At 41.6% G+C, this 12,756-nt stretch overlaps 1 protein-coding gene across 3 annotated transcripts in view; it reads right to left on the bottom strand.

Annotated features, from left to right (window-relative positions):
• LOC140388355 (peroxisomal acyl-coenzyme A oxidase 2-like) overlaps positions 1-12,756 on the bottom strand; it is a 70,552-nt gene that overhangs the window by 18,348 nt on the left and 39,448 nt on the right. For all 3 annotated transcript variants that reach the window (XM_072472379.1, XM_072472381.1, XM_072472380.1), the window contains exons 9-12: positions 9,421-9,611; positions 6,506-6,667; positions 2,591-2,696; positions 790-1,007 (exon numbers count right to left, since the gene is read on the bottom strand). In XM_072472379.1, coding sequence (XP_072328480.1) covers positions 790-1,007; positions 2,591-2,696; positions 6,506-6,667; positions 9,421-9,611 — 677 coding nt within the window. The remainder of the gene's footprint in view (positions 1-789; positions 1,008-2,590; positions 2,697-6,505; positions 6,668-9,420; positions 9,612-12,756) is intronic.

Raw genomic sequence — 12,756 nt, 5'->3', positions numbered from 1 at the left:
CATGTCTTTCGGGACTTGTGGGAGGAAACTGGAGCACCTGGAGTAAACCCACGCAGACACGGGGAGAACATGCAGACTCCGCACAGACAGTGACCCAAGCCGGAAATCAAACCTGGGACCCTGGGGCTGTGAAGCAACAGTGCTACGAACTGTTTCAAACAAAAACAAAAATGGAGATACTAGTATTTATCACGAATACTGATACATGCCAATTCGTATTACTGAACAACTTGCTCTAATTTTTACTTTCCGAAATGAGTTTGTTGACATTTTGCTTTTCTGATTCAGAGATCTGTCCTAGAAAGTGTCACCTTCAGTGTTAGACATGAAGTTGGGAATTTGTAACTCATATACTGGACTGATTTTATAACAGAAGCCTATATTTCTCATTTTTTGCATCTTATGATAACAATCATTAAACATAAACATTCTCAATAAATGATTAAATATAAAGCATGCATTAGAACAAAATCACTGATCCTATTTGCAGCAATACTAAATCTATACTTGGTCAATGTTGTAGTCCTAGCTACACATGAACCAGCATGCTCTAAGACAGGAGGTGATTCAAAAGGTATATTCTGCATACTGTTTGAAAAATAGAGGAGGTCACTCTTGCATTCAAAAACAGGTAATTGCTCGCAGTTTACGATAAAACAAAATCCGCTCTGCAACGGTGTTAGCAGCTTTTTGCTTCATCCATTTATTAACTGATGACTGCACAATGCGGCAGATGCGTACAAATATTTTTCGTCATTTAAATTCCATGTGTACAAGAAATCATTTTACCGGACAACAGCTAGAAGATCCAATTGACAGGCGGTAACCAGGTCCAGTTGTTTTCCAGTCATAAAACCATCATATAGGAAATCCCCAGCATTGTCCAAAATGCCAGTCAATGCGTAAAGGTCACACAACATTTTGATCACTTGGTGAATTTCAGGCTCAAACTTCAATCCTTCCATTGTCTCAACAAAGTTCTTCACAACTACATAATGGCAGTGAGCCTGAAAAACAAAGAAAGCACATAGATAAAAAGGAACCCTGAACCCTAAATTTTACATTTATCACCTCCCTACAAATGATATGGGGAACTAGTTCTATCACAGTTCACATATTGGCCGTTGCATCGATCCAGGGGATTTGCATACAAAAGAATCATTTTACCAGGCCACTGCTAATAGATCCAGTTGAGAAGCAGGGTATTCCTGTAAAGGAATACAAGGTTTGACAGAAAGACAAAATACACTTTGAATGGATCTTGTGCCAGACAAGTTAGATGAGCTGAATTAATTTCTCATTCCAAACTACATGTTTTTCTGCAATGTCTCCTCCTCATACTGATATAAACTCAATGCAAAGTGTAAAAACAAATGAGAAGACATCGATGTGGAATCTGAAGTTGAAAGAATTATGTTGCTATGTGGCAAAATGGCATTGATTTGGACATTTGAGGTCCACATCAAAACTACCTGTTATCGGGGAGTAAACCATTTACACATATTGTTGAAACTTCACGCATCAATTAACCTGCTTATGAAACTCCCTAACTGTGTTATCAACGGGAATTCCATTCCATGCATTAAATCTAAATGTACATTTTTTTTTTTTGCTGATCAAATCAAAGCTTTGATATTGGTGATTTTCCCCTAGCAGAACAAGATGAGTTGAAATCAATTTGTGATACAAGTATCATAAATGAAGTTGTTATTGGTAGTGGCGTAGTGGTACTGGCACAGGACTAGCAATTCAGAAACCCAGGGTAATGCTCTCAGACCCAGGTTCAAATTCCACCACGGCAGATGGTGAAATTTGAATTCAACAAAGGATATCTGGAATTATAACTTTATAATAATTTTTACTATTACAAGTAGGCTTACATTAACACTGCAATGAAGTTACTGTGAAAAGCCCCTAGTCACCACATTCTGGCACTTGTTCGGGTTGCACTGAGGGAGAATTCAAAATGTCTAATTCACCTAACAACACGTCTTTTGGGACTTGTGGGAGGAAACCAGAGCACCCAAAGGAAACCCACGCAGACACAGGGAGAAAGTGCAGACTCCGCACAGACCGTGACCCAAGCAGAGAATTGAACCTGGAATCCTGGCGCTGTGAAGCAACAGTGCTAACCACTATGCTACCGTGAGACCCTATAACTAAAAGTCTAAAGATGGAAACTATTGCCGGAAAGACCCATCTGATTCACTAATATCCTTTTAGTGAAGGAAATCTGCCATCCTTACCTGGTCTGGCCTACAAGGTGGTTGACTCTTAAAAATGCCCTCTAAAATGCACTCAGTTCAAGGGCTATTAGGGATGGGCAATAAATCCTGGCTGAGCCAGCAACACCCACATACCACGAATGAATAGAAAAAATAAGTTTGTTATTCCATTATTAGTGCAAGAAAAATCAGTGATTTGAAGATAATTAATTTCAAGATAATTATGGATGAATTAATGTCTACCTTTTGACCAAGGAAATGAAAACATATACACTATAATCTTAGAACACATGTTTTGTAAATGTTAGAATGTTAAAAACGTGAATAAAAATACTTTTATTAAAAAAAAATATCGAAAATCTTACAACAGCAGCCTTTGCAAGCTGTACAGAAGTGCTATTCCAGGCAACATATTGCTCAACTCCAGACTGTAGGAGAGACTGCAACTTGATCCCAGCATCTTTAATCAGCCTAAAAGAGATAGCACATCACATAAGTGAAAAGACAACTTAATCAAACACAAAATGGCTCTTCACATGCGTTATTATTTAAAATGAATTTAGGGGGTATGGTATCATTACATCAAAAAGTTTATTCTACTACTAAATTCTACTATATTGACATTTAAGTTATTGCATTTATTTAATTATTTAGGGACGAACTCAGTGGCAAGCACACTGAATAATGTTAAACAGATGTGTCTTATTAGATCTAATAATCACAATTAAACAAGTGGGATAAAAATATAATGGTGGACGAGCACTCTATAATAAAAATTAATTCAAACGCTAATTATGCCAATATTATAAATTATTCAGAGTTGATTTTCTTTACATAGAACCATAGAAAATAGGAGGCCATTCAGCCCTTCGAGCCTGCTCCACCATTCATTATCATTGCTGATCATACAACTCAACAGCCTAATCCTGCCTCCTCACTCTTCCCCTATGCCCCAAGTACTATATCTATCTTCTTCTTGAAAACATAGTGTTTGGCCTCAGGTATTTCCTGTGGAATAAATTCCACAGGGTCACCACTTTCTGGGTGAAGAAATTTCTCCGCATATCTGGCCCAAATGGTCCAGCCCATATCCTCAGATTGTGACCCCTGGTTCTGGACACCCCACCATTGGGAACATCCTTCCAGCATCTACCCTGTCTGGTCCTGTTAGAATTTTATAGGTTTCCAGGAGACCCACCATATTTCTTTGAATTCCAGTGAATACAAACCTAACCGACTCAATCTCTCCTCATACATCTGTCCTGCCATCCCAGGAATCAGTTTGGTAAACCTGCTCTGCACTCCCACTGGAGCAAGAATATCCTTACTCAGATAATGACACCAAAACTGCACACAATAATCCAGGTATGGCCTCACCAAGGTCCTGTATAATTGTAACAAAACATTCCTGCTCCTGTACTCAAAACCTCTCGCTTTAAAGGGAAACATACCATTTGCCTTCTTTTACTGCCTGCTGCACCAGCATGCTTACCTTCAGCGACTGGTGTACGAGGACACCCAGGTCTAGTTACACATTCCCTCTCCTAATTTATGGCCATTCAGATAATAGTCTGCCTTCCCGTTTTTGCTGCCAAAGTGGATAACTTCACATTCATCCAAATTATATGCATCTGCCATTCATTTGCCCACACACTCAACTCGTCCAAATCACACTGAAGGATAAGGCTAAAGTTCATGCAACTCGATCCATGCCAATTGTGGTTAAACACAAGACTTTTCAGGTCCACAAGTAGTCTTGCCAAACTGAGTCACACCTTAATTTAAATATTATAATACATTTAAATTTTACAGCTAACCTGGCCAGAATTGAACTTGAAAACTTTCCCTTTGGAATAGGCCGAAGGGAAACTCTATGATTGATGGAGCTCTTAAAGGAACTTAACATTTAGTAGTTTTTAATTTTGTTTTAAATTGTTTATGAAAGATTTTTCTTCAATGAGTTTTTTTCATTTCCCATAAAGCAAATTCTGACACAGCAGAAAAAAGTTCCTACTGATCATCAAATTAAGTTCATATTAATGACGAGGATTCGTTTTGAAGTGCCTAATTTCATGGTTAAAGGAAGACTAAGATGAAATAAGAGTTCCCACAGAAATCCATAGGCACAACAGTCAGACTACTTGTCAGACACTCGACACCTACTTGGCAATGATCACGAGGATCTAGCTCCACAGGCTGCATCAGTACATGACATGTGAAGATTTCTGGCATGTGTTCTAATACCTACAACTCTCTGGGACCACAGTATTCATATTATCTCTTTGTTCTTTTTTTGCCACCTGCTACAAGGAAATTACACTGCTGTTGCCTGAAGATCTGTCTAGAATAGCTAGAAAGCAGACTTCCCTACAGCCGCCTTATGTAATTGGCAAACATAAAGCCTGGGAGTTATCCTGTATTGTCCATTTAGCCAGAGGTACAACTTCTTACAGTTAGCAGGTTTTGTTGATTACCAAAACCAAGAAACAAATGGATGCCCCCAAAATGCAATCACTCAAATATAAATGGCCACACCCTTTTGCATTTTCCCTGAAGCCCTTCGGGATTGCTGATGTGCAGATTTGTGCCTCCCAATGTGGACCTGAAGGTCACCTGAATGTTTAATTACTATCCCAAGAAATTAGGAAATAAAATGGTGAAAATATTGGAGATAGTAATGCCATATGAGCATGTTTAAGCCTCTGATAGCAAATAGAACAAGAATTTCTAGTCTTTTTCTATTTTTTCATTGTCACAAGGCCAACATTTGTTTTTCATTCCCAATTTCCCTGAAGGTGCTGATCAGCCACCTTTTTTTTAAAATTTAGAGTGCCCAATTATTTTTTTCCAATTAAGGGGCAATTTAGCGTGACCAATCCACCTAACCGGTACATCTTTAGGTTGTGGGGGTGAAACCCACACAGACACGAGGAGAATGTGCAAACTCCACACAGACAGAATGACCCAGGGCTGAGATGCGAACCAGGGTCCTCAGCGTCGTAGCCCCAGTGCTAACCACTGTGCCACATGCCGCCCCCAATCAGCCACCTTCTTAAACCACTGCAGTTCAACAGCGGGTACATCTACAGTGCGGTTAGGAAGACACTGCCAGGATTTTGATTTAGCATCAGTCAAGGAAGGACTGGGAGGAAGCATGCTGAAGCGTTCACATGTGTCTGCTGTCCTTGCCTGTCTAGATGGCAGAGATCATGGGTTTGGAAGGTGCGGCAAAAGGAACCTTGATGATATGCCCCAGTGCATCCTCTATATAGTACGCACTGAATGACTGTGCATTGGAGGTAGAGGGAATTAATGTTTAAGGTGATGGATTGGGTGCTGAACAAATGGGTTGCTTTATCCCGGATGGTGTACATATTCTTTTTTAAAAATAAATTTAAAGTACCCAATTCATTTTTTTCAATTAAGGGGCAATGCAGTGTGGCCAATTCACCTAGCCTGTACATTTTTGGGTTGTGGGGGCGAAACCCACGCAAACACGGGGAGAATGTGCAAACTCCACAAGGACAGTGACCCAGAGCCAGGATCGAACCTGGGACCTCGGCGCCGTGAGGCAGCAGCACTAACAACTCCGCCACCGTGCTGCCCTTTGGTGTACATATTCTTGAATGTTGTTGGAGCTGCACTCATCCAAGCAGGTGGAGTGTATGGCTTCACACTCCTGATTCGTGTCTTATAGGTGGTAAACAGGCTTTGCGGAGTCAGGAAAGCTACTTGCCGCAGAGATTCTAGCTTTGACTTGTCCTTGTAGCCACAGTATTTATATGGCTAGTCCCGTTAAAGTTTCTGGTCAATGGTAAACACAGGATTTTTTTTAAAAACGGACAATTTAGCGTAGCCAATCCACCTAACTTGCACATCTTTGGGTTGTGGGGGTGAAACCCACGCAGGCACGGGGAGAATGTGCAAACTCCACACAGACATTGACCCAGGGCCGGGATCAAACCCAGGTCCTCAGCGCCATAGGCAGCTGTGCCACCGTGCCACCTGTAAACCCCAGGATGTTGATTGTGAGGGTGGTAGTGTGTTGAGATTCTCTCCTGTTGAATGGCATGAATGTTACTTGTTTATAACATTTGAGGAATTTCTTCTGTTAGAAACTTGCAGAATCCATCTTTAAAGATAGATTATTTTCAAAAAATCCTTTTAGAAACAGTGTTACAATTTTCAGGTTCCTGTTTCCCCAAATCCACTTTCTCCCGTGCCCGCTTTTGGTCTATTTCATTGACGAATTTCAATTCCGGAAAAGTATTGTTACTGACCTGCATGCCCTCTGTTTATATGACTCTACATATACAAAAGGTTTGAGGAAATCACTTTTCTCCTTCGCAGAACAATGAAGAGTGATGGGTTCAGACAGGTAAGAGACAGACTGGGCCAAAGGCTGACCACAATCTACCCTAGTAAGGCACTTCATTAGAAACCTATGTGGAGAAGAAAAAATACATCAGTTCTAACATGTCAAAAATCAAGCTTACATTTAGGGGTTAATTTCATAAGTCCAGGTTGGCCTCACCACTGACTGTATTAAACTTGTGAATTTAGTTGCAGAGTATGGCTACAGGAGCTATTTGGTCCAGATTTCTCAAGTTACTTTTTAATTAAATTGTTATGTTGTAATATCTTCACTTATTTAACATATTTTATTTCAGTATTTTATTTAAAAATAGCTTTTTTAAAAAATGTATACCCTCCTGAAATTCCTTTGTACTGTCTTCTGGTCACTGCTATGTATGACATGTTGGACAGGTAACCTAACACGTTGGACAGGTAACCTAACACGTTGGACAGGTAACCTAACAGGTTGGACAGGTAACCTAATTCTCTGTCTCCAAACTTCCACAATGCAACCAACCACTAAAACGTTGATGACTCAGCTGATTTATCTTCCCTGTAGGGATGTTCCTGATCTTTACTCAGCTTGCCTCCATCAATTTGAACCTGTGATCCACCACCATAGCATAAGGAAATGTGAAACATGCCAAGTTGATAACGTAACATAGCTAAAGTACCATGGGATAGTTAGCATACGTGATTATATGCAAAACGTGTAAGTGCCAGGGTCCCAGGTTCGATTCCTGGCTTGGATTACTGTCTATGTGGAGTCTGCATGTTCTCCCCGTGTCTGCGTGGGTTTCCTCCGGGTGCTCCGGTTTCCTCCCACAAGTCCCGGAAGACGTGCTATTAGGTGAATTGGACATTCTGAATTCTCCCTGTGTACCCGAACAGGTGCCGGAATGTGGCGACTAGGGGCTTTTCACAGTAACGTCATTGCAAGCCTACTTGTGACAATAAAGATTATTATTTTTAAAATGCGATGATGAGATTAGAGCAGTTAGGATTAATATAGTTGTTTGATGGGAAAGCACTGAGATAAACTTAGAAGAAATGGCAAATGGTACAGATCATTCAAAATGCAGAACTTGAGAGAATTATATTTTTAGGCCTCGACTAAAGGATACCATATTGTGAAATAATTATATCATATTCTGCTACCAAAATAGGCATGTATGAATAAAAGATTTAAATATAGAATGCATTTGTGCAATTTGTGTTATCTAGCAATGATGGGGAGGAGCTCTTAGTTCCAAATGGCTATCCTAATTGTGAGTATAACAGATGTATTTGCATGCTTTTAATCAATCATATATTAAACATATATCTCTAAAGTTAATTTATCTCTGGTGTCTCGGTTTTTGTTAGGGCTGCGTTGCAAGTTCTTCGTGGTCCAACAAAGGAGAATAAAATTTAACGAATACTCATCAATAGTAAACTATTTGCATCACATAGCTGAGATGTTTAAACAGGTACCAACAAATTCCACCTGAGAAATCTATTTTAAGGCCCCCACCCACTCGGGTCAAAAGAAAAATCATAAATACTACACCACCACTGAGACAGTTTTTGATTTACTGTAGTTTAGAAATTGCTGGAAACATAAAAAGATTTTCACCAGCAGCAATTGAGCATTACTAGACAGCCATTTAGAAAATCCACCATTTCCTATAATTTTTTTTGGTTTCTGTAGGGGCCAAGCCAAACTCAAAAATCTAACTCATCAATAGCTACGGCTGGATTGAAGGCACTGATCTCGGAACTGGTCTGAGGTTGCGGTGCAATAGAGGAGGGAATCTTGGAGTTTGGACTGTTACTGAGGTTTTAACATTAAATTCTGAGGAGTGAAGAGTGTTCTGAATGCCAGTCTGACGCAGAAGCTAGCAGATCTTGGGCGTGATTTCTTGGGCATATTCGCTGCACACAAATCCCGTTATGGCTGCCAAATCTTGTTTGAGGGCCATATGGGATTTCACAGACGATATCTCAGTTTTGAATCTCTCCCCCCACCCCCGGTCATGTGATTGGGTTCACGCCCAGAAACCCCCATGGCAGCATGATGCCACGCTGCCGCGATTAGTTTTCAAAAACAAAAACCAGTTGTGATGACCACACCACGGGAGCCCCCGGGTGGGCAATATACCCTTCTCCATTGGGAGTGGGGTGGGAATCCTCTTATGTGTGGTGGTGGGGGCTGTGCATGCCAGTGAACGTGCGAGGGGAGGGGGGTTCTTCCATGGTCATGGGGGGTGGGAGGGCCTACACCTTTCTCACTGACTGGGGTGTCCTTTAAAGATGGTGCCGTTATCTCGGTGTAGCCAGGCTTGCTGGTTCTTTGAGGCCTTGCCCCGCCAGAGTGACGGTGCGAAACACGCCCACCATTTATTTTTCTGACAAAGTGTCAGGAGATCTGGACAGATAACCTGGCTGTGTTTCTGGAGAGATTTACACTGGTTTTCAGTCAGAATCTGACATTTCGCAATTTTGTGGGGGGAAAATTCCACCCCTTGTGCAGAGATTGGTGCGCAAGTGCAGACTTATTGGCCCAGATCCTAGGAAATAAAGAACTGAAGGTTTGACGCAAGGTTATTCCTGCAGGTGATGTGGATATGTCCAACTATCTAATTGTGGTATAGCAAATTGTAAATGCAGTGGGTTGAAATCCCAAAGGCAACTAATCTTTCGAATTACAACAATTGTGCTGTTATAGAAGTATTTCATATTATTTTATTGTAGATTTGTAAACATGCAGGCTAATATGAAGAATACAAATACGATACTAGATTTGAAACTGACTTTATAGAGCAATCTCATAATATTTAAAGTTGGTTTCCGCTCATACCGTGCAGTTTGCAATTGCATTACAGTGTTTTCTCCTTCATATGTACAGGAGGCAACCACCCGAGTGTATAGAGAGGGTAAACCACTGAGCATTGAGTAACCATGTCCACCACAAGCCCTGCGACACACCTCGACTCCAGCACTGCAGGCCTCAGAGATCAGTGCTTTCAGTCCTGCAGACAAAGCATGGAGCTGCAGAGAAATTAAGAGTTGGACATGTGTTGGATTCCACACTTAAATTGATCAGTTGTCCCTTCCCATTTCCCAAGAGAGTATTGTATTGGCCAATATTTAATCTTTCAAGCAATGGTTCACATCGTGAATTACTTTAATATAAGGAAACGCAGCAGCCAATTTGTGTACAATAAAGTCCAATAAACAGCAAAGATTAAGGACTAAACCATTTGTTTTAGTGAGGATGGTTGAGGGACAAAGATTGTTCAGGAGGACAGACTACTTGCAGCTTCATAACGTCATTCACCTCTGTCCTGTCTCAGCCCATATGCTGCTGAAAACCTAATCCAGTCCTTTTCACCTCCAAACTCAACTGTTTGTCAACCATACTCTACTGGCTGCTATCTCATTATCCACTGCATAGTTCATCCAAAACACTGCTGCCTATATCCTATCACCTATCAGGTCTTGCTCACTTCTAACTCTGACTGTACTGATTTACATTGACTTGTGATCTGAATACCTCAGGTTTATAAATTTCACCCTGGTGTCTAAATCACTGTAGTGCCTCACTCCTAACCCACAGCCTTCCAACAATCTGGGAGCTCTGACTGCCATGCGGCATTTTCCCTTTGTCCACCTCTGGCAGCAGTGCCTTCAGCTGTGTAGAACAAAGAACAATACAGCACAGGAACAGGCCCTTGGGCCCTCCAAGCCTGTACCGGTCATGATACCAACCTTTAAACCTCTCCAGCCAGTCTCTTCTTTTAAGGCACTTTTTTGACCAAGTTTTCAGTCACCCATTGTAATTTCTACTTATCTGGGATATTTTCATACAGTAAAGACACCACGTCAATCCCAAGTTATTTTCATTATTCTTCTGTGTGTCTGGCTGTGTTTCCTTTTTTTGTATAATTCTAGCAGCAAATAAATCTGATTATTAGTTTGAGTGCGCACTATGTTCATGCTTTCAAAGTATTGTCTTAAGCATTTCCGCTCCAGTGTTATAATGAAGAGATAACTATTAATACATGATATGCATAAGGACACATCTTTAACTTCAAAACAGATGTAATCTGCACTCGGAAACTGATTATTTTTTTATTTGAGCACAACCTAATTAGTAATGGCCTTTACCATTGACATTAATGAGCAGATTATTCCAAATAGTTATCACCTTTAAGAACTTTTTTTTAAAAAATTTAATTTTTAAATTTTTTTTTAAAAAAAAGAGTACCCAATTATTTATTTTCCAATTAAGGCACAATTTAGCGTGGCCAGTCCATCTAACCTGCACATCTTTGGGTTGTGGGGGTGAAACCCACACAGACACGGGAAAAATGTGCAAACTCCACATGGACCATGACCTGGTATCGGACCCGGGTCCTCAGCGTCGTAGGCAGCAGTGCTAACCTCTGTGCCATGTCGCCCGTACTTTAAGTTATTCCAAATTTACACTTTTCCCCCGAAATTCACTTTTTATTGGTTCTATTTCTGCCATATGACTTGACTTACTTTTGAATAACATTTGAGCTGTTCTTCATCAATGCTATTTACTTTATATTCTTCATGATGAGGACCGAGGTAACCTTTTCTCTAAACTGTACATTATGTGTTTCTCTAATCTTCTTAAAATTTAACAATATTCATGCACGAGTTGTGTGTCTCTGTATCTTCTCCAAATAGTGTGCATCCATTTTGTAGGATGGTGACTAGTTTGTAGTTCGACCAGTGCCTCATCGTACATGATTTTATAATCATGTTCTGGCTTCATATCCCAACATTCTATTTCAATTTTACGAACTTTTTAGAATCAGAAGAATTATTACTCCTAGATCAGCTTCTAAATCTTTCTCTCCTAATTCTCTTTCCATTATATTTATATAGCACCTATTTCCATCAGTGTGTTAGTCTTTATGCTGAAGTATTAAAAACTTAATTTATCGTTTATCTGACCAATTGCATTACTGACTAAAGTCCTTCTCAAAATACTTGACTGTATCCTCTCTCATTTGAGGAAATTTGCAAAAAGTACCAAAATTGTAACGTTGAATTTGTTTCTGTGTCCAAGTTCCAACCCCTGGAGGTCCATGTACATAGATCTTTGCACAACATATTGAGAGAGTAGCCAGAAAAACATATGGGGTGGGATTCTCCCATTCGGCGGCAGAGTGTCCACGCCGTCGGAAACGCCATCGCGTTTCATTACGGCGTGAAAGGGCCGCTGGGAGTACCGATTCTGGCCTCTACAGGGGGCCAGCACGGCGCTGGAGTGGTTAACGCCGCTCCAGCCTCCCATCCCGGCGCGAACTGTGCGGCGCAGGATCCGCGCATGCGCAGTGGCGCCCACCCGCGCATGCGCGGCGGCCTCCCTCAATGTGCTGGCCCCAACGCAACATGGCGCGGGAGTTCGGGGGCCGGCGCGGAAGAAAATAGGCTCGGGGAGCGAGAGGCAGGCCCGCCGATCGGTGGGCCCAGACCAATTGCGGGCCAGGACCCATCGGAGCCCCACCTCCCCTACCCCCCCACCCTGCGTGCAAAGTTCCCGCTGGCTGCGACCAGGTGTGGATGGCGCCAGTGGGACTCTGCCTTTTTAGAGCGGCCGCTCGGCCTATCCCGAGCCGAGAATTTGCGGCCCAGCCGCGTACAGCGGCCCGCGACCGCGCCGATTCTCCGCAGAGCGGAGAATCGTGTGCCGGCACCGGGGCGGTGTGGCCCCGGGCTGTGAGAATCCTGCCCAGGGCATTTTGGGCTTCATAAATAGGGATGGGAGAGTTTAAAAGGAGGGAAGTTATGCTGAACTTTTACAAAGTTCTAGTTAGACCACAACTAGCGTACTGTGTCTAAACCTGATCACCAGGAATGATGGGAGGGTCCTTACAGAGGGTTCAGAATAGTTTCAACAGAATGATTCCAAGGATGAGGGATTTTGGTTACAAGATTAGGTTGGAAAAGCTGGAGCTGTCCTTGGAGCACAAGGGATTGAGGGGAGGTTTGATAGAAGTGTACAAGATTATGGCAGATTTAGATAAAATAGACAAAATAAATTGAGTTGAATTTGATTTGTCACGTGTACCGAGGGTACAGTGAAAAGTACTGTTCCGCGTACAGTCCAGACAGATCGTTCCATACATGAAAATCTATAGGGCATACATAAATACAC

The sequence above is a fragment of the Scyliorhinus torazame genome, chromosome 13 (assembly GCF_047496885.1).
Source record: "Scyliorhinus torazame isolate Kashiwa2021f chromosome 13, sScyTor2.1, whole genome shotgun sequence".
In the NCBI taxonomy this organism is placed as follows: domain Eukaryota; kingdom Metazoa; phylum Chordata; class Chondrichthyes; order Carcharhiniformes; family Scyliorhinidae; genus Scyliorhinus; species Scyliorhinus torazame.
The sequence above is the reverse complement of the archived record's forward strand: the minus strand, read 5'-3'. Positions and strand labels throughout refer to the sequence as shown.